Source organism: Nicotiana tomentosiformis, chromosome 5 (assembly GCF_000390325.3).
Source record: "Nicotiana tomentosiformis chromosome 5, ASM39032v3, whole genome shotgun sequence".
NCBI lineage: Eukaryota > Viridiplantae > Streptophyta > Magnoliopsida > Solanales > Solanaceae > Nicotiana > Nicotiana tomentosiformis.
In genome coordinates this window covers 94,750,470-94,772,184 of record NC_090816.1, presented here as the reverse complement: position 1 = coordinate 94,772,184, position 21,715 = coordinate 94,750,470, and the positions used below count along the sequence as shown (strand labels likewise).

At 38.6% G+C, this 21,715-nt stretch overlaps 1 protein-coding gene and 1 long non-coding RNA gene across 3 annotated transcripts; both read right to left on the bottom strand.

Moving 5' to 3' along the window:
* Positions 1–248: 248 nt before the first annotated feature.
* Positions 249–10,383, bottom strand: LOC104088893 (uncharacterized). The gene is made up of 2 exons (XR_684652.4): positions 10,341–10,383; positions 249–445 (listed from the first exon to the last, which is right to left on the bottom strand). It is a non-coding gene; the product is annotated as an uncharacterized lncRNA (long non-coding RNA).
* Positions 10,384–10,431: 48 nt separating this feature from the next.
* Positions 10,432–11,536, bottom strand: LOC108943866 (mitochondrial hydrolase YKR070W-like). Of its 2 annotated transcripts, none has more exons than XM_070175527.1 (4): positions 11,400–11,536; positions 10,945–11,016; positions 10,584–10,785; positions 10,432–10,477 (listed from the first exon to the last, which is right to left on the bottom strand). In XM_070175527.1, the coding sequence occupies exons 1-4, from the start codon at positions 11,414–11,416 to the stop codon at positions 10,457–10,459; spliced, it is 312 nt and encodes a 103-aa protein (XP_070031628.1). In that variant the 5' UTR covers positions 11,417–11,536; the 3' UTR covers positions 10,432–10,456. The 2 variants fall into 2 exon arrangements, with proteins under 2 accessions (XP_070031628.1, XP_018623883.1); XM_018768367.3 differs by having other exon boundaries at positions 10,945–11,012.
* Between the last annotated feature and the right edge of the window lie 10,179 nt (positions 11,537–21,715).

Here is a 21,715-nt window from a genome sequence, read left to right as displayed (position 1 = left end):
AGATGGTCTCTTATGCACAAAAAGTTTGTACCATGCTTTGAATCCAGCTTTAAGTTACAGGTAGAAGAAATATAAGATAAGAGAAACAGAAAATCAGGAAAATGGGGCCAAGAAAGAGCTAGTACCATGAAGGAAGAATCTTCTGTCAAAATAATCTTCCATTTCCAACCCACGCTATTTTCTACTATTATCAATAAAAGTGATGTAACAACAGTACTGACTACTGAGTTCAGAAGAGAGGGGGCTAATTAACATGCTAAAAATAATGTTAGACCTGATGACAAATTACTGTTTGAGTTACTTTTAACAAACTTCAACTTGAAAATCACAAACATCTATGAGCAAAGGCAACATGGCAGCAAGTCAGAAAACAAAATTGATAATGCTGCTAACTAGACTCTCTCTTCAAAATGAAATCCACTGCCTCTTCAACAGTGTCGACCACCTGCAGAAGCAGCAAAGAAAAATGAGTCGGTGCTTATGCATGAAAAAACGTTGGAAGATTAGGACGATTCACGTTCAAGCCTCTCTCAAGAGAGTCAAACGAAAACTCGGTTCACAGATAAAATGGAAATTTCTCTCAGGGAAGTACATTCGGGCCAAATGAAAAAGAGAGTAAATTCTAAGAAACACACTTGCCTCCTACTGGGAGAAGTTCGGCTTACGGCTTCATTCCCAGAGTAAGGAGAAAGAAGACACAACGCCCGGGAATAGCTCCGAATGATGTTGGGGGACTTCAGAGGTCATGATGTAAATCATTCACTAGAGTGGAAAACTAACGCAATGTTTGAGTGGATCTAAAAGAGGAATGGTGGGTGGAGAAGAATTAAAGGTCAGGGGGTGAGGTATAAAAAGAGGGCAAGTAAAAAAGAAACAATCGGAATCATTTTAGTCCCTCTAAAGTCGGTTGTCCCGGGAAATTATCTCTTTTACTTGTTCCAGTCTTACCAAAAGACAAAAAGTATATTCTGGTTCACGGTTTCTCTTGGCTTTCTTACCTTCGAACCAAACATAGTTGTTTAATCGAAAAACGGATAGAGTTAAATTTGTACGTAATTTTAAGGATACGTGATATAAATTAATGCAAATCTGAAAAAATATATAAATGGATATTTAAATTAGTTATAGAAGAAAATGAATACAAACCCTAATTGAATAGATAGTGATTGATAAGAAAACAAGATGAATCAATATCAAAGTCCAAAAAGGATAATATTTGCTAGATATTATGTAAATCTTAGTGAATCTGAATGTGAATGAATAAATCTCCCCTTTTACAAATGATAACCACTCTTAGTATAGTGAGAGATTCCTACTTTGGATATAATTAAAAATACATAGTGAGGATCCCATGATAGATCAATTAATAAGCTTTTCCTTGATTCAAGCCGTGATTTCTGCCGAGATTCTCTCCCTAAATGCGGTTATAACGGCTTTTTTGTTCTTTGGTTCTGTCTCGATCTTGGTCGGTCTCGGTATTGATCGATATCTGGGTCTCGAGCTCGATCTTGACTCGATCTCGGTAATGATCGGACTTTGGGTCTCGAGCTCGACCTTCCAACATCACATCATAGCTCGATATTATAATGACGAACATCGGTCCATCATGCTCCAATATTGATTAGTCACACGAAGGGCAAACTCGTTTTTGACCGTATACATAGTCCCCTCGTTTCTCGGAAAGAAGATGGCGAGAAACGATATGATTTTTCAACCTCCGACTAGATGAGCACTGACGTCTATGACTAGCCCGATTGTGACGTATGTGACAAACGTCCCGTCGGTCCAGTTATCAAGGTATTAAATGCGCGTCAGTCGATGGTCGGTCACTGCCAATTTTGAACCGTCACTGTAAAATCTATAAATAGCTCCTTTCTTCATCATTCCAAACTTTTACTTTCAAATCTTTTCATTTCTATCTTCATAATTGTTTGCCTTCTCCAAAGCTCCCTATTTCTATGTATTCAAATTTCTTTGCATGTTCATCATAATACACCAAAATACTTCCATCTCCATTCTTCTTCATTCACAAAAACTAAATGGCCAAAACATCTAAAATCATTTCGCAGAAAGAGGTTGCTTCCTCATCTCGGTCGGCCGGCGAGAAAACAATAGTGGATCCACGCCTTGAAGAACTTGTTCCCGGGGGTGTGTTATTGATTCCTACTTTAAGGTCGAAAAACCTTCATCGGTTGTTGGTCGATGCGAGCCAGTATCGAGATATATATGCTCGATACCAAAAAGTCTTCTTGATTTGGTGAAAAAGGGTTGCAATTAGGAAAATAAAGAGGTTGTGGTACCGACACCGGAGGTGGCGATCACTACCCACGTGGAAGGGTACCTAAGTGTTTACACTTATCCTTTCACGTTGGGTCCCTCGATTCAGTCATCGTCGATTTTTGCATGAAATACTAGGTAACCCTTGGTCAAATTCATCCTTAATTATGGAGGATTGTGATACTGCTTCATTTTTTTGTGAGCAAAATCGACGGGCATCCCTTCACCATCGACCACCTCGTAAGATTATATATATATCCCTAGACTTTACCGAGGTGGGCTGATAAAGCTTCAACGCCGGGCCACCAAGGCATTTGCCTCGAGTATAGATGAAGACAAAGATAGGGGTTGGATGGGCCGGTTTGTTCGGGTGACTACCTCGGACCTAATCCTGGCTAAGAGTATGCCATTTCCTAAGAAATGAAATATGAAACGTAAGTATTACCCCGTTTTTAGTTTTTGTTATTTTTACTTCTTCATTTTTTCTTATGAGTGTTTTTCTTGACGCATCTGTTGCTTGGATGCGAGGTGCGGTTCCCCATCATGTGAACTGGGTCAGGAGGCTGGTTTCGACGTCGTCATACGCCGAGCGCGCGTGGCGCGATTTGTCAAAGGGTCGGTGGGAGGCTCGTACTCATGGTAAGCCTTTTTCTTGGCTTACCGATTTGCCTATCGTTAAAGCATTTTTTTTCTCAAGTATGAGTTTATTTACTTTCTCCTTTTGTAGGTCTCGGAAAGGATGCGGTTATGAGACCCTCGCTCGGAGATGAAGAGGTTTTACCGCTTATCTCAAAACCGGCAATGGAGATTAAGAGAAAAAGGGCCTCGAACCCCGAGGTTCGAAAACCCAAGAAGAGAGTGGCCCATAAACCTAAGGGAAACATAATCCCACTGAATATGGTGTCAGTCCAAAGACTAAGGGATGAAGAAGAAGAAAAAGGTGGTTCTGGGCTCGTGGCCCGTGTACGAGCTGACATCGATATTCAGAAAGCTTTGGAATCGGTAGGAGTTGATACTGCTCCATTTAGGCTCGATGAGGTCGGGGAGGGGACTCCGGCCCAAGTTCTTGAGCCGAAGGGAACCGAATATGCTTTACCTCGGGGCGAAGAGATCGCCGAAGAGGCGGTGAAAGCTGGTGCAGAAACCGGGTTTGAGGCTCCCCAAGACGAAGGCGGCGCCCCAAAAGATCTACTCGGGACAATAGAGATCGGGGATTCCTCGTTTCCTTTATTTTCCTAGTCGATGATACGCGATGCTCAGGTCATGGAGGCCTATCACGGGGAAGGAGCCCATAAAGAGGAAGACCATTTCCGTGGTTATTTTGTCGGGGTAGAAGATGTCACCGGTCTTGGTGACTCGGAGGATCCGAAGAAGAGCTCGGGCGAGGTGGTAGTTTCTTGTCTTTTCAACGAAGCTCAACATGCCCTGAATCGGGTAAGTTTATTTTCCCTTTGTTAATACTTGTGTTTTCTTTCCTTGTATAATCCCTTCTTTCTATTTTTGTAGGCCTCTGCGCTTCATCACGAGGTGTTTCTCCGATCCCGAGGGGAGCTAGCCGGAACGAAGACAAAATCTGAGGGCTTACTGAGGAGAGTGATGCCTTCAAGCTTCTCAATTAGCAGAGAGAAGGGGAAGCAAAAGAACATCGGGCTGAGCTAGAAGTAGCTCGGAAAGAACAAGTCGATTTGTCCGAGTAGGTAAAAAGAATCTTTGAAGTTAATGAGACTGACTCGGGGCGTGATGTCTAACAGTTCGGTCCCATAGGTCCAGCAAAAACTCAATGTGATCAGGAAGCTTCGTGTTGAAGTGGACGCAGTGAGAGTAGAGGCCGAGGAGTGTAAAAAGAACATGGATCAACTTGCCTTAGAGAAGGAGGCTGCCCAAGCTCAATTGGCCTCGGTTGAGACCCAACTCCGTAGTTTGAAAGAGAAGGCCTTGGTACAAGCCAAGAAAATCGAGGAGTTCCAGTCTCGGTTGGGCTCAGTAACATGCAACGGCCAAATCGGAGGTCGAGATAGCCACTGCTAATGCTAATGTAATGGTTGCCATCTACCGGTCCGATGCTGAAGCTGCTCAGGTTCGAGCAAAGGAGGTTGCCGAGGCTGCTCAGGCTCGAGCAAATTTGGTTGCATGCTAAATTTCAGTCTTGGAGGGAGACTCTAGAGGATATCCACGCTCGTGGCTTTGATCTTACAGCCGATATCGACAATGCTAAGGAGCTTGAAGCCAAAGGCAGAGTGGTGGCCATTCCCGATGATGATGATACCGGGAGTATGAGCGGATCTGAAAGCGAAGGTGGCCTCGAGGGCGAAGATGATGCTCCTGGAGAGGACTAAGTCCTTTAGTATTTTTCGTGTTTTCTTTTAAGACCGTTTTGGTATTTTGTAGATAAACTTGATCGGGCCATGGTGCACTTGTAAATGATTTTTGATACATATATAGAAAACTTACTTCCTTCTATGGCTTATGAATCTTTCGCCTTTTTTGTTACTTTATACAAAGTTCAAAAGTGCCTTAGCATAGAATAATTATTTGATGGTCCAAGATTAAGACAGTAAGGACCGATAGTAAGTACTGTACTCGACCATTTCTTATAGGTAGTCCCCGAATGAATGTTAGAACTCGAACCAAGGTGGCTCTTAGGCTTGATAAATAGATGTTAAGTGAAATAATTTTCTCAAACTTGAAGCAAAGTATCCCTTAGGCTTGATACATAGTCCTCGAGTGAGAATGGTTTGCTCGAACTCGAATTAAGGTATCCCTTAGGCTTTTATAGTGAGTGAGAATAATTTCTCGAACTCGAATTAAGGTAGCCCTTAGGCTTTACAATCGAGTGAGAATGATTTCTCTAACTCAAATTAAGGTAGACTTTAGGCTTTATAGTCGAGTGGGAATGATTTCTTGCACTCGCATTAAGGTAGCCCTTAGGCTTTACAGTTGAGTGAGAATGATTTCTCGCACTCTAATTAAGGTTGCCCTTAGTCTTTATATGTAGTCCCCGATTCAGGGTAATAGTTCGAACTTGACTCAAGGTAGCCTTTGGGCTTTGTAGTCGAGTGATAATTTGCTCGAACTCAAAGCAACGTAGTCCTTTGGCTTTGAACGTAGTCCCCAATTTGGGGTAATAGTTCGAACTTGAATCAAGGTAGCCCTTGGGCTTTGTAGTCGAGTGAGAATTTGCTCAAATTTGAAGCAACGTAGCCCTTAGGCTTTATACGTAGTCCCTGATTCAGGGTAATAGTTTGAACTTGAATCAAGGTAGCCCTTGGGCTTTGTAGTCGAGTGAGAATGATTTCTCAAACTCGAATTTAGGTAGCCCTCAGTCTTGATATAATTCGATCTCGTTGATTTTTCGGAAGGCAGTCCCCGATTTATTGGAATAATCATTCGAACTCCGGGCATGGTTGGATCTTAAGCCTGTTTTCATAATAGATCGAGAATATGAAGTAGAAGAACCTTTTTGAGGTATGCGATATCGAAAAAGAGGAAGTTTCTCTTTATAGGTCATTATACATGCGTACATGTTTTGTGCCAGGGCTCAAGCAAACTATGCGAGCATTGTTCGTTTGACCATTTGGTCCTTACAAATTTTTCCTATCGAGATCCTGTAGCCATTAAGTAACGAGCTTTCCCGAACTTGATATTCGAGGGCAATGCCCCCCAGTATTCGAGGTTGATTGTAAAGAGGCCTCGAATACTGTTGAATTGTTCTATATTAGCACGATCAATAGTTGCCTCATTAAAAAACCTCACCGGAAAAACCATTTGGAACAAAACCTGTCTAAGGGAAAAAAAGTGCAATGCGTGATTTCAGATGTAAAGGCTTCGTGTTGAAGAATCCATCCATGTTTCTGTTCGAACACCTGCATGGGTTAGTTTTGAAGTATAAATGAATTTGGGAGTGCCGTACCTTAGCATTAGTATTGTTTTAGGTGCGATACGTTCCAATTTCTAGGTAGTTGTTTGCCGTTTATCATACCGAGCTTGTAGGATCATTTTCCGACGATATCAAGAACCTGATTCGGTCCTTCCCAGTTTGGACCCAGTTTCCCTTCATTCGGATTTCGAGTGTTGAGGGTGACTTTTCTTAGCACCAAGTCCCCGAAATTAAAATGTCGAAGATTGGTTCTTCGTTTGTAGTTCCTTTCGATCCAATGTTTTTGAGCGGCCAATAGGACGAGAGCGGCTTCTTGTCTTTCGTCCAATAATTCTAGGCTTGTATTCATGGTCTCGTTATTCGAGTCCTCTGTTGCATATAGAAATATGATACTAGGTTCTCCGGCCTCGACCGAAATAGGAGCTTCAACGCCATAAACCAACGAGAATGGTGTTGCTCCGGTACTTGATTTCGATGTTGTGCGGTATGCCCATAGGACCTCGGTTAGTATTTCTCTCCATTTTTCTTTGGCGTCGGTCAATCTCTTCTTAAGATTTTGGATGATGGTTTTGTTGGTTGATTCGGCTTGTCCGTTCCCACTGGGATGATAAGGTGTTGATAGGATCTTTTTGATCTTGTGATCCTCGAGAAATTTAGATACTTTGTTACCGATGAATTGCTTTCCATTATCACATACAATCTCGGATGGCATCCCGAATCGATATATAATGTGGTCACAAATAAAGTCTATCACTTTCTCGAAAGCCTGTGCTTTAACCCATTTAGAGAAATAATCCGTCATAAACAAAATAAACTAAGCCTTACCTGGGGCCGATGAGAGGGGGACAACGATGTATATTCCCCATTTCATGAAAGGCCATGGAGATAGGACCGAGTGGAGTAGTTCTCCGTGTTGATGAATCATGGGCGCACGCCTTTGGCATTTATCGAAATTTCGAACGAACTCTCTTGCATCCTTACCTATATCGGTCCAATAGTACCCTGCTCTGATTACTTTGTGGACCAGCGAATTGGCACCAGAATGATTTCCACAAGTGCCCTCGTGAATTTCCCGTAAGATGTAATCGGTTTCTCTCGGTCCCAAACATATTGCCAATGGTCCATCAAATGTCTTTCTAAATAGCGTTCCGTCTTCGGACAAGGTGAATTGTGCTGCCTTTGTGCGCAGAGCTCTCGATTCCTTTGGATCTGATGGAAGCTTCCCATTCTTGAAGTACTCTATGTATCTGTTTCTCCAATCCCAGGTTAAATTTATGGAGTTTATGAAGGCCAGTGTAAAGTCAGCCACGAAGTCCGCCAAGATTTGAGATTTGATGGCGGTTCGGGGTCGATACTTAATATCGTACTCACTAATTTCTGTGACCTATTTGTCCAATCCACCCGAAAGCTCAGGTTTGTGCAAAATATTTCGAAGAGGATAAGTTGTTACAACACTTATTGGATGACACTAGAAATATGGTTTTAGTTTTCTAGAGGCGCTTATTAAAGTAAGCGCTAATTTTTTTAAGTGTGGATATCTAGTTTCGGCCTCGCCTAAGGTCCAACTGACATAATAAATAGGTAATTACATACCTTGTTCTTCTCGAACCAGGACTCCACTTACCGCTATCTCCGAGACAGCTAAGTACATGTAAAGCTGTTCGTCCACTTTCAGGGTATGAAGCACCAACGGGCTCAATAAATATTGCTTTAGTTCCTCCAAAGCCTACCGGCATTCCGGAGTCCATGCAAAGTTTCTCTTCTTCTTAAGTAGTGAGAAAAATCGGTGGCTCCTATCTGAGGATCTCGAAATGAATCGTCCTAGGGTGGCTATCCGTCCCGTTAGCCTCTGCACGACCTTTACATTATCCATTATCATGATATCCTCGATAACTTTGATTTTATCGGGGTTGATCTCAATTCCCCGATTGGACACCATAAAAACAAGAAACTTGCCCGAGCCAACCCCGAATGCACATTTTTTGCGGTTGAGCTTCATATTGTACTCCCTCAGTATATCGAACGTTTCCTGCAAATCCTTTAAATGGTTCTCTTCTCGCAGGGACTTAACTAAAATGTCATCAATATAAACTTCCATTGCTTTTTCTATTTGTTTTTTCAAACACTCGGTTTACTAGGAGTTGATAAGTTGCACCAACATTTTATAGACCAAATGGTATTACGTTATAACAGTAAGTACCGTACCTAGTGAGATACGAGGTCTTTTTCTGGTCCTCCAGGTTCATCTATATCTGGTTGTACCCGGAGTGGGCATCGAGAAAACTAAGAGTCTCGTGGTCGGCCATGGCATTGATCATACGATCGATATTAGGCAAAGGAAAAGAATCCTTTAGGTATGCTTTATTTAGGTCTTTATAATCTATACACATTCTAAGTTTGTTTCCCTTCTTAGGCACTACCACCATGTTTGTTATCCATTCAGGGTATTTTACTTCACGAATAGATCCTATTTTAAGAAGTTTGGTTACCTCGTCCTTGATGAAGGCATGTTTGACCTCGGACTGGGCCCTTCTTCTTTGCTTTACCGGATGGAATTTCGGGTCCAAACTTAGTCTATGAGTGGTGATTTCCGGTGGAATCCCTGTCATATCAATATGGGACCAAGCGAAACAGTGCATGTTAGCTATAAGAAATTTAGCAAGCTTTTTCCTGAGCTCGGGATTTAACCCCGTGCCCAGGTATACCTTTCGCTCGGGAAGTTGTTGGGTTAGCGTGATTTTCTCCAGTTCTTCGATCGTTGATTTGGTAGCGTTGGAATCATCGGGAACCATGAAGGATCAAGGGATCCCATAATCATCATCTTCTTCAGTCTTCTACTTCTCTACTTGGGTCGAGGCTGATCCAATCTATTTGGTGTCCTATTTCTCCTTCGAATCTGATCTCTTTTGTCGATGATAGTGATGATATCGAAATCACTTTATCGATGGCAAAAATTTTCTTTGCGGCCGGTTGCTCCTCGTAGACCGTTTTGATTCCCTCTGGTGTTGGCAATTTTAGAACCTAGTAAAGGGTCGAGGGTAGTGCTCTCATGTTATGGATCCATGGCCTCCCAAATAGGGCGTTATATCTCATGTCGCCCTCGATCACGTGGAACTTCATTTCTTGGATGGTCTCGGTATGTTTACTGGCAAAATTATCTCACCCTTAGTGGTTTCACACGCCATATTGAATCTGTTTAGTACCAGGGTTGCAGGCACGATCTGGTCCTGTATACCGAGTTGCTCTACGACTCTTTGTCGAATGATGTTGGCCGAACTACCTGGATCAATTAACACATGCTTAACTTGAGTTTTATTCATAAGCACAAATATTACCAGTGCATCGTTATGGGGTTGCATGATTCCTTCCGCGTCTTCGTCACTAAAGGACAAGGTTCCTTTAGGTATGTAATCCTGAGTTCGAGATCGCTTCTCTCTTATAATCGACATCTTAGTGCGTTTAAGCATTGTCCCCTGGGGGACATCGATCCCTTTGATGATCATGTGGATGATGTGTTCTAGCTCTTCTTGTTCGTTTTGTCTATTGAACTCTCTGTTTTTGAAATGGTTCTTGGCCCGATCACTTAAAAACTCTCGAAGGTGCCCATAATTGAATAACCGGGATACCTCCTCTCTCAACTGCCTGCAATATTCCGTTCTTTGGCTATGGGTGCCATGATACTTGCACATTTGATTGGGATTTCTCTGGGCTGGATCAGACTGCAGAGGACGAGGCCATTTAGTATCTTTGATGCGTCCGATAGCTGATACGATGGCGGATGCATCAATGTTGAAGTTATATTCTAATAACCGCGGTGCTTCCTTAGGCCCGGTATGCCTGTCGAATGCGGTTATAACGGTTTTTTTGTTCTTTGGCTCGGTCTCGATCTTCGCCAGTCTTGGTATTGATCAGTCTCTGGGTCTCGAGCTCGATCTTGATAATGATCGGTCTCTGGCTCTCGAGCTCGACCTTCCAGCTTTACATCATAACTCGATATTATAATGACGAACCTCGGTCCATTATGCTCCAATATTGATTAGTTCCGTATACAATAGTAATAATTACATCAGAAACATTGATTACTTAGGAGTATGGGAGTTTGGAATATTGACACACAAGAACTGAAGCACGAGAATTGATAATGAGCAAGGGAACTTACGCATCAGCACAGAATAGACAGGCTTACTAGATCAGCAGGAAATTTTGCATGATTTCCTCTTTCATTGAAATAGATCAGCAGGAAAATTTGCATGATTTCCTCTTTCATTGAAATAGCATTGAAAACACCAGTCCTCGTCAAAATTAAAAACCAGGATGCCCTGCCTAAAATTGTCGTTACAATCATATAGACAATAACTTCAAGATAGTGATGATCTGAAGCAATATGTCTGTAGATGGCGCGAAGGAATCATGTTAACAAGTAACAAACCTGCTGTGCACCTTTTACGTCGACAAATGGATTGTCATCAATCATGTACAGAGTTCTGAAAGCACGTATAGCATCTTTATCACCAGAGAGGTCATTACTTTGACGAGAGAGTTGAAGATTTCTCAATATGGCACCAGCACTTTGGAAAACAAATGGATTTGGCTTCCCAAAAGATGTATACTCCAAAGGCTTCAAATGAATTCTAGGAATTGTTCAGAATTTCGCATTGCATTTTACATTTCTTGGTATGAAATGCGAAATTTAAAATCTCTTGCACATCTTTAGGCTATGCATACCGCCAGTATATATAGATATCTCCAACAAAAGGCAGAAGTAGAAGTTGGACGAACACATAAACTACCTGTTAAAGACACTTTCTAGGGCAATTCTGAATGCGCCCATACCAAGACGCTCACAAGAAAATGCTGCCTGCCTAAGTTGACGCCTGAGTAGTACTCTCAATAAGGAAACATCATATAAGAGGTTAGAGTAGAAGCTATTCCAGTAAATATACATTCAGAATTAGAAGAAGGTCAGATTTGGCCCATAATGTCATAGTATTGGAGATCCATGCAGAGAATCAACTATTGCAAATAACAACTGTTTAAAAAAAGCATCTACTATCTCTTATCTGGTACTAGATGATTAATAGCATGCTCTTTTTTATGTTCTTATCCTTTGCATCTATGATACAATTCATTCTAAAATGATCAGAATCACTCTGAGGAATAACTTTTGTCTTAAAAGTTCTGCAGATGTACTGGATTCTCTAACAAAAGTGAGTGAGTTATATCTAGGATTAGGTTTATTAGCAACCTGGTACTCAAGATCATCGGCAGCAAAATATAAATATAGCTGATGCTCACTCTTCTTCCCAGGAAGACCTCCAGATGTCAAAATATCACAGAGGACCTGTATCATTCAGCTAGTGAGCAGAAGAAGAATACATGACAGTAAATAATTAGAGAAAGAGCGAAGGATGTATGGTGTGCAGGGGATACACCATAATTTGGGGCGGGGGAGGGGGGGGGGGAGTAGAATGAAATTAATACTTTTAATTTTTCATTAACACCCTAGTTCCCATATGGAAAAGAAAGGAAAAGGATTGATCATCTATGAGTTTCTGTACACACCTTAGCTCTCTAATGATATTCTTCCAAAGGTTTTAATTGTTGAAATGTGAACAATATAAACTTGTTTTTATTTGTTTAAATTTGTCTACATTAGTTCATGAACTAGAATATTAATTTAGTACATGTATTAGAGTATGAACATATTGATTTACATTGGAAGATAAAATGTCTAGTAGTGTCATCCATGTACCTTGAAAGATATAAGGTGTGGGCTTAATTATTATGTTTACACGTAGTATAGACTAGATACATGAAAAATTTCTCCTATAAATATATAGCCATGTATTCCTAGTCATTTGGAGCAAGACAAGTTGAATAGAAATCATCCTTTCCTTCACTTTTTTCTTTGTAAGTTTTGAGTGTTCTTTTGTGTTGTCTTGGTCTCCCCAAATTTCTAACATTGTGGTATCAAAGCCGGTGTGTTTGAGAGACAACCAAACTTGGAGAGAAAATGACAAATAGTAATGGAATTCCATTTAAAGTTCCTATGCTCACAAAAGAGAACTATGGAAATTGGTGTATCCGGATGAATGCTTTGCTTGGTGGCTATGATGTTTGGGAACCGGTAGAAGTCGGAGGTGATGGAGTGAAAGATGATGCCGCCTTTAAAAAGAAAGATCAAAAGACGCTCACTCTTATCCATCAAAGTTTGGATGACAAAATGTTTGAGAAGGTTGCAAATGCAACCACCTCAAAGCAAGCATGGGAGATTCTTCAAACTTCCTTTAAAAGTTTGGATAAAATGACAAGATTTCGTCTCCAAACCTTAAGAGGAGAGTTTGAATTATTGCATATGAAGTAATCCGAATCCGTTTCGGATTATATTTCAAGAGTTTTGGCTATTATCAATCAAATGAAGAGATATGGTGAAGACTTGAGTGATGATAGGGTCATTGCAAAAATACTACGATCCCTTGATTCAAAATTTAATTATATTGTTGTGGCTAGTGAAGAGTCCAAAGATTTGGATACCATAACCATTGAAGAATCACGGATTCTTTGCAAGCACATGAAGAAAGGTTGAAGAAACCGAAAGAAAAATCGGTTGAACAAGCGTTGCAAGCAAAACTTTCTTTCAATGAGAAATATGGAAGGCGTGGCTTGCAACAAAGAGGTTGCGGACGTGGACAAGGTCGTGGTGGAAAAGGAAGAGGTGGTAGCCAACCACCAAATAAAGAAAATATGAGCCAAGACACTAATTAAGGAAGAGGTAGAGGATGGAGGTAAAATCAAGAAAGGTATGATAAGTCTAATATTGAATGTTATACTTGTCATAAATTTGGTCATTTTTACTAGGAATATAAAAATAATGTGGAGAAAAAAAAAATTACGGAGAGCAAAAATGAAGATGGAGATGATATTTTAGTTCTCGCTTGCAAAAGAGAAGAAAGTGTAGAGAGAAATCAATGGTACCTTGACTCTAGTGTAAGTAGCCATATTTGTGGAAGGAAGAATTTATTTGTGGAACTTGAAGAATTGAATGGTAGAAACATCACTTTTGGAGACTCTTCGCAGGTTAAAATCAAAGGAAAATGTACGATTTTAATTCGCTTGAAAGATGGTAGACCAATTAATTTCTAATGTTTCATATGTACCTCAGATGAAAAGTAATATTTAAAGTTTGGGACAACTTTTGGAGAAAAATTATGATATTCATTTGAAAGATAAGAAGTTGTTCATGAGAGATAAAAATGGGAGATTGTTAGCCAAAGTTCCTATGGCTAATAATAAAATATTTATTTTGAACCTTCGAAGTGATGTTCCAGGATGTTTGCTTTCATGTGCCAAATTTATCTTGGCTTTGGCATATAAGATTTGGTCATGTGAATTTTGATAGTCTAAGGTTGATGAAGAAAGAAAGAATGGTGAATGGATTGCTTACTATTTATCATCCAAGCCAACTTCGCGAAGAATGTCTCTTTGGAAATCAAGCAAGATAAAGCTTTCCTAAAGAGTCTTTGACTAGAGCCCGATGCTCATTGGAGTTGATTCACATGGATGTGTGCTGACCAATCAAGTCATCTTCACTTGGTAAAAGTAATTACTTTTTACTTTTCATTGATGAATTTTCTAGAAAACTTGGGTGTATTTTTTGAAGGAAAAATCAGAGGTGTTTGATACTGTCAAAAAAGTTAAGAGAATGGTGGAGAAACAAAATGGCTATCAAATTAAGTCATTGCGGTCCGATAATGGTGGAGAATTCATTCAAATGAATTCAAGGTTTTTGGTAAAAATAGTGAAATTCGTCATTTTTTGAGTTTTCCAAGATCACCACAACAAAATGGCACTGTGGAAAGAAAGAATCGGACTATTCTGAACATGGCACGGAGTATGTTGAAGAGCAAAATTATACCAAAGGAGTTTTGGGATGAAGTAGTTACTTGTGTAGTGTATTTGTCAAATCGGTGTCACACCAAGAGTATTCGTATCAAAATACCTCAAGGGGCTTGGAGTGGTTTCAAGCCAAAAGTTGGTCATTTGTGAGTTTTTGGGAGCATTGCCTATGCACATGTGCCAGATGAGAAGAGGTAAGCTTGGTGATCAAAGTGAGGCATATTTTCATTGGCTATGATCAAAGTTCTAAAGGTTATAAATTATATAACCCAAGAAATGGCAAGGTCACCATAAGCAGAAATGTTGAGTTTGATGAAGATAATGCTTGAGAAAGAAAAACTAAAGAGCAAGATTACTATTTTAGTCTTTTCTTTGATGAAGATGATGATGAAGAAGTTGCAGAGCAGCCTACCACACCATCTTCAACACCTCCAGCACAAGTTCAAGAAGAAGATGCGTTAAAGTGGTAAGAAAATATTTATATGATTTGACTCACTTTGGTTTTTTGGTGGATAGTGAGCCTTTAACTTATGAAGATGCTGCCCAAAGTGCCAAATAGAGAGATGCTATGGATGAAGAAATCAAGGCAATCAAGAAGAATGATACTTGAGAATTAGCCACACTTCCAAAAAACAAAAGCACCATTGGTGTCAAATGGGTTAACAAGTTGAAGAAAAATTCCAAGGGTAAGGTGAAAAAGTACAAAGCAAGATTGGTTGCCAAGGGATACAAGCAGAAGGCCGGTATTGATTATGATGAGGTTTTTGTACTGGTTGCTCGTTTGAAAATAATTCGTTTTATTATTTTTTTGGCAGCTCAAAATCAATGAAAAATTCATCAAATGGATGTGAACTCGACTTTATTGAATGGTGTTTTGGAGGAAGAGGTTTACATTAATCAACCTTTGGGTTACGAGGTTGAAGGACATGAAAATAAAGTTATGGAGCTTGAGAACGTGAAGTCACAAGACCAAATTGTGAATATTTTCACCATGCCGTTGAAGATTGAGCTTTTTCAAAAGTTAAGGATGGCTCTTGGAGTGATGAAACAAGTTTAGGGGGATGCTGAAATGTGAACTATATAAATTTATTTTTATTTGTTTACATTTGTCTACATTAGTTCATGAACTAGAATATTAATTTAGTACATGTATTAGAGTATGAACACATTGATGTACTTTGGAAGATACAATGTTTAGTAGTCATCCATGTACCTTAAAAGATGTAAGGTGTGAACTTAATTATTATCTTTACATGTAGTATAAGCTATATACATGAAAGATTTCTCCTATAAATATAGTCATGTATTAATTCCTAACGAGTAAGTCAAGTTAAATAGAAATCATCATTTCTTCACTTTCTTCTTTGTGAGTTTTGAGTGTTCTTTTGTCTTGTCTTGCTCCCAAAATTTCTAACAATAATGTGATGAAACAAATAGGGGAAGATAGATGCATTCCGATATTAAGAAAAGAAGGAAACCAATATCAAGCAATCAAAGAATTTGTTCTCATCCAATCTGTTAACCCTTTCTCTTGTTCTTGTGCCTGCATGATGCACCGGAGCTCAGTGTTATTGGTAAAAGCATTTGGAATTATTCTGATGATGTGGTAGCTTGCTTCTGTTGATGTGGTAGCTTGCTTCTGTTGATGGCTAAAATTGCCGGTGCCAGACTAACCGTCTACCTGAGAAAAGCATATGATGGTATAGTCCAGGTATTTCATACTGGCTGTAAATGTAAACAGAAAATGGCTTATTGTTTGAAAAATTAGCTACAAGTAGAACATGAAACGCCTCCTTATATGGCTAAGAGAACACGTTGAAAGGCCCTTTTAACCTTAATCTGTAACTATAAGTAATTTCCATGCAAAGAATCAAGAAGCTGCAGAGAAGAAGCTTCTTTAGCCTTTAATAAAAGATTCAAAAATGAAGAACCAAGCACTCTTATAGAAACAGGGAAAGATAAGCCTAATGAAGTTGCGATTTTGAACTGTTCCTAAGCCGTTGTCTGCAGTCAAAACTGGGTTTTCTTCTCTGAACAATGAACTAAACATATAGATTGAACCATCAAGTTTAAATCCTTTATTCACTCTAAAAACAAGACTAACCTTGCAAGAGGTGGGCTTAAAAGATCCTCGTCAACTCTAGCGGGCAAATTAGAGTCAACCGTGTTTTGTTTGGAGTTTTGACAGAGAATTGAGCTCAGGAAGCGGCGGCGGGTGTGGCAAAACAAGATCATCATCACTAACAAGCCTTAATTTGCGCTGCCTAGTAAGCTTGCTTCCACCGCCGTAAAACCTACGTGAATAGAATTAGTATTAGAAGTTGAAGAAGATGAGTGGAGTGAACTGAATGATAGTGAATGCTTTCCATATATTCGGCATTTTTCATGGCAATATTGAGAGAAAAAAAGAAAAGAATTAAATAACCCCAATATGATCCGTTCATCACATAAATATGAATTTTGTTTGTTGATGTAGAGGCAAACATCATTTGAAATCAAATTTGATTTCTACAATCGTTGAATGTAGGGGTGATCAATGGGTATCAAGAAAAAAGAATCAAACCAAACCAACAACACCACCACCACCAACAAATCCAGCGTAATTCCACGAGCGTGATCTGGGAAGGTAGTGTGTATGCAGACCTTACCCCTATATTGAGAAGGTAGAGAGGCTGTTTCTGGTAGACTATCGACTCACAGAATGATATAAAAAGAACCAGTAGCACTAGATAGTAATATCAACAAGATAACAAGAACGCCGGCCAAAGCGAAAGAAACAACATGCATTAATAGAAAATCTCAAAAACAATAAAAAAGTACAAGACTAACACTAATACTAGTAATTTGGACACGGAAAACTCATAATTTCCTATTAACCATCTACCCTAATTCTCGACATCCATATCTTTCTATCGAGGATCATGTGCTCGGTAAGCTGAAACAACTTCATGACCTTCCTAATCACCTTTCCTCAATGTTTCTTTGATCTACCTCTACCTCTCCTCAAACCCACCAAGGCCAACTTCTCACACCTCCTTACTGTGGCATCATCCTCTCTTCTCGTCACATGTCCAAACTATCTAAGTCTCGCTTCTCACATTTTGTCCTCCATAGAGGCCACACCCACCTTGTCCTCATGAATAACTTCATTCCTAATCTTATCTAGTCTGGTTTGTCCAAACATCCATTTCAACATCTTCATTTTCACTACAAGAAAAGTTTGAATTACTTGGGAATTTTACCTGGGAATGTTTTCCTCATGAATTTTCTACGGATTTTCATGCGGATATCTAAAATTCCTAAATTGATGAATACTTTACCTGTGAAAATTATTTTTTCAAGAAAATTCCCATATAAATTTGGCGCCACTTTGCGCAAAAATATTACCTGGGGAGTTATTTGAAAATATTTTCTGCAAGTACCATTTTCATAGGTATATCCGCAAGTAAATAAATAATAATGAATTCTTTTATTAATTCGTAGGAAATTTCCTAGATAAAGCTACCTGCGAATTTAGCTGCGGATAGTTACTAGGGAATTCACTTGGAGATTGTTTTACTCGGAAAATTTTCTGGGAATTATTGATTTGTGAAATTATCTGGGAAAATTTACTTGGGGATTTTCCTGAAGATTTACTTACCTAAGGAATTACTTGGGGATTTTGTTATTTAAGATTTAGATGTGATTTTTTTAGGAATTTACTTGGAGATTTTCATTTAGATGCGATTTGTTTTAGGAATTTGCTTGAGGATTTTCATACCTGGGAATCTACCTAGGGATTTCGTTATTGTAACTTTAGTTTGGAATTTTTCTTGGGCATTTACCAGGTGTTTTCTTACTTGAAAAAATTACTTTGGGATGTTTGCTTTGCAAATTTCTTTCATTTCAAATAGTTTATTGTGCAATAATCTCATTCTAATAAGTTCTAGAATAAAAAAGGTTTAAAGTAATAATTTTGACACAATTATTAATAAAATTATCGTATTTAGTTGATTTATTTATTGATGATAATGTCATGGCATATTTATCAATATTTAAAGCTAAATGTAGCTACTAATCCAATAACAAAATAATTGTCATAAATCTAATTAATGTCAACAAAAGAATTAAATATGAAGAAATTAAATTAAATCAATTGAGACATTTCAATTATTATTATTTAAATCTATTTAGTGTTGAGATAATATCGTTAAAACATAAACTAAATTGTTTGTTTTTTATTAACGTAAGTATAGTTTTTAAGTAGAACAAAATATACAGTTACATTTATCGTTAACATCATTAATTTATATGTGAGACTTAAGTATTGAGTGATCTTCTAACTTAAATATAGTAAATATTATGAGTGAGAATTAAGTATTGAGTGATCTTTTAACATTATTCTTAAGCGTACTTTTGATTAACCTATAATATTATTGAGCTATCTGAATCTTTTGTTCGTGTTATAATTGACAAAATATTTTATATCAATTGCTTAGTTATGTAAAGTGTGTTTAATTCTTGTTTAGAAAAATTATTACATAAAGATTTAATGCATTAGTCAAGGTATATAAATGTCTCATTATCAGTTTATTTTCTTTTTTAAGACTTCTAATTCCCAATATTGTATTCTTGTTCTTTTTCTTAAAAGAAAAAAATACATTTTTGAACAGTCAGTTAATTCTTAAAGAAACGATCATAATTCAATCCACCTGGTTATACTTGAATAAAAATTTTGTTTTGTGGATTATGGAATTCATACTCACGATATATTTCTTCAAAACAAAAAATGAAAAATATATATAAGTTTTCATCTTGATTTAGTGAACTGAAAATTTGTGAAAGAAATGGCTTAGGTCTGTCCCACACCGGATAGAGACAATAGGATATGGGCATTTTTAGTGACCGACTTCCAATTACCTACGGAGGTTTCCATCGAAATATTTTTCGCAGGAAAATCCGTAGGAAACTGAATTACTTGCGAATTTTTCTGTATAATCCCTAAGAAAATTTCCATGTAATTCGCAATTTTCTTGTAGTATTTCTGGACATGGTAGATCTTAACTGGCTAACACTCAGCATCATATAACATAATTGGTCTAACCACCGCTTTGTAAAACTTATATTTAAGTTTTGGTGGCACATTCTTATCACACTAAACACCAAATTCAAGCCTCCACTTCATCCACCTCGCTCCGGTACAATGGGTAACATCCTCGTCAATCTCTCAATTATTTTGAATTACTGATTCAAGGTACTTGAAACTTCCTCTCTTGGGGATGACTTGTGTATCAAGCCTTACGTCCATATCCGCTTCATGAGATACATCACTAAACTTGCACTCCAAATGTTCAATCTCGGTCCTGCTCAACTGAAAACATTTAGACTCCAGAGTCTGTCTCCAAACCTCTAATCCCGTGTTCACATCAGCCGCGTCTCGTCAATCAATACAATATTATATGCAAACAACATACACCATGACACCTCTCCTTGAATATGACGTGTCAATGCATCCACCGCCAAGATAAATAAAAATGGGCTAAGGGCTGATACCTGGCACAACGCCATCACGACAAAAACGTATTCGGATTCTCCTCTCATTGTCCTCACTCGGGTTTAAACTCCATCATACATGTTCTTTATCACTCTAGTATAAGTCACTAGAACACCTCGAGCCTCCAAACATCTCCATAGGACCTCCTTTGAGACTTTGTCGTATATTTTTTCTAGGTCAATGAACACCATATATAAGTCTTGCTTCCTCTTTCTATATTGCTCCACCAATCTCCTAACAAGGTGAATGGCTTCCCTAGTTGAACGCCCCGGCATGAATCCAAATCGGTTCTTGGAAACATACACTCCTCCTCATCCTCACTTCTACCACCCTCTCCCAAATTTTTATAGTATAGCTTAGTAACAGTGGCGTACACATGAGTTTTTGTAAGAGGTGTCACCATTATACGTGAAAAATAAATAAATTATAATAATATCATTTTTTTTTTAAAATACAACTTACAAAGGAAGAAGCAACATTCCTTCAATTAAAAAAAGTATTGTGCTGGTGTATTCAGTAATAGCTTATGATCCACTAATTCGGTGCTTTGATAAGGTCCAACAGGTTAGCGGTTCAAACCCCACTGGGTACGTATTGTTTATAGATGAGGCACAAAAGTATTAAAACACAAAATGAGGCTACGAAGGTTTGAACTCGCAACCTCGCATAGCAATCCTCAACTTCTAACCGGATAAGTTACAGAGCTCTTCGTGAAAAGCGGTATCACTTTATTTTATTTTATTGTTTCTTCATTTGAATTATATACATATAATTAGTAAAGATTTTCGACGAAGCGATGTCACGTGGTACCGCGTGGGATAAGGTGGATCCGCTCCTACTTAGCAATTTGATACCCTTATAATTATTGTAATTTTGGATATCACCCTTGTTCTTATACACCGCAATCATCGTATTTCACTTTCACTCTTCGAGCAGCTTCTTCGTCGTAAAAATGACATTAGGCAACCTAGTAAGCCACTCCAAGTTGGTCCTGCTCGCGTTCCTTCAAAACTCCACCAGGATTTCGCCTGGCCCCATTGCTCTTCCCCTGCTCATCTTACGCATAATCCCCTCGACCTCCGCAACTAGTTTATGCCTATAATAAAAAAAATCTTTACTACTCTCGGAGTGCTCCAACCCATCCAATACAACATTCCTTTCCCCATTTTCGTTCAAGTGTTTATAGAAGTAAGTCCGCAATTTTCGTCTAATATGTGCCTCTTCCATTAAACTTTGCCTTCCTCGTCTTTGATGCACTTCACTTGGTCCATGTCTCGGGTCTTCTTTTCTATCACCTTGGCCATCTTGGACAACTTCTTGTTCCCGCTTTTGTCTCTAATATCTACATATATACGTTCAAATACTGCGGTCTTAGCCGTTGTAACCGCTGACTTCGCCTACTTAACTATCTTATACCACTCCCTATTCACCCTTTACTCCTCCACGTCTATGCTCTCCACTAATTTCAAATACGTCGCTTTTTTGATTTTTTACTTTTCCTTTGACCTCTTCATTCCACCACCAATTCCTTTTATGACCACCATAGTAACCCTTCGAGACCCCTAAAACCTTTTTGGCAGCTTCCCTTATGCAATTCGCTGTCGTGGTCAACGTACCTCTCACGTCCCCGCTACTCCTCCAGGCCCTCAGAGCCAGCAACTCCTCCTCCAACTCCTGAATTTCGTCCTTAGACAAGGCTCCCCACTTTCTTGGATTGACCATACATTTTCCTCTTTTTCCTCTTCCTCACGATAGCTAAATCCATTACCAAGAGCCTATATTGAGTAGTACGATTCTTACTCAAAATTAAAAAAACGATTTTAAAAGACAACATGTGTTTGGTTTTTTTTTTTTTTTTAATTTTGACCCCCAAAAAAATCGAATCAAAGACATATAAATATATTTATTTTTATAAACAATTTAAAATTATAAATATTTTTTCTTTAAAAATTAGCCTAGACATATTTCTGATTCTTGCTTTTTGAACATAATTATCTACCTAATTCTAATGTGTATGATCGATTGCTTAGTTAGCAAGTGTTATTTAATACTTCTTGTATTCTTTCATTTTCACACGTTAATATATTTGTTAAGCCCATATATCTTTTTTGATTCTGAGATATTTTTACCCA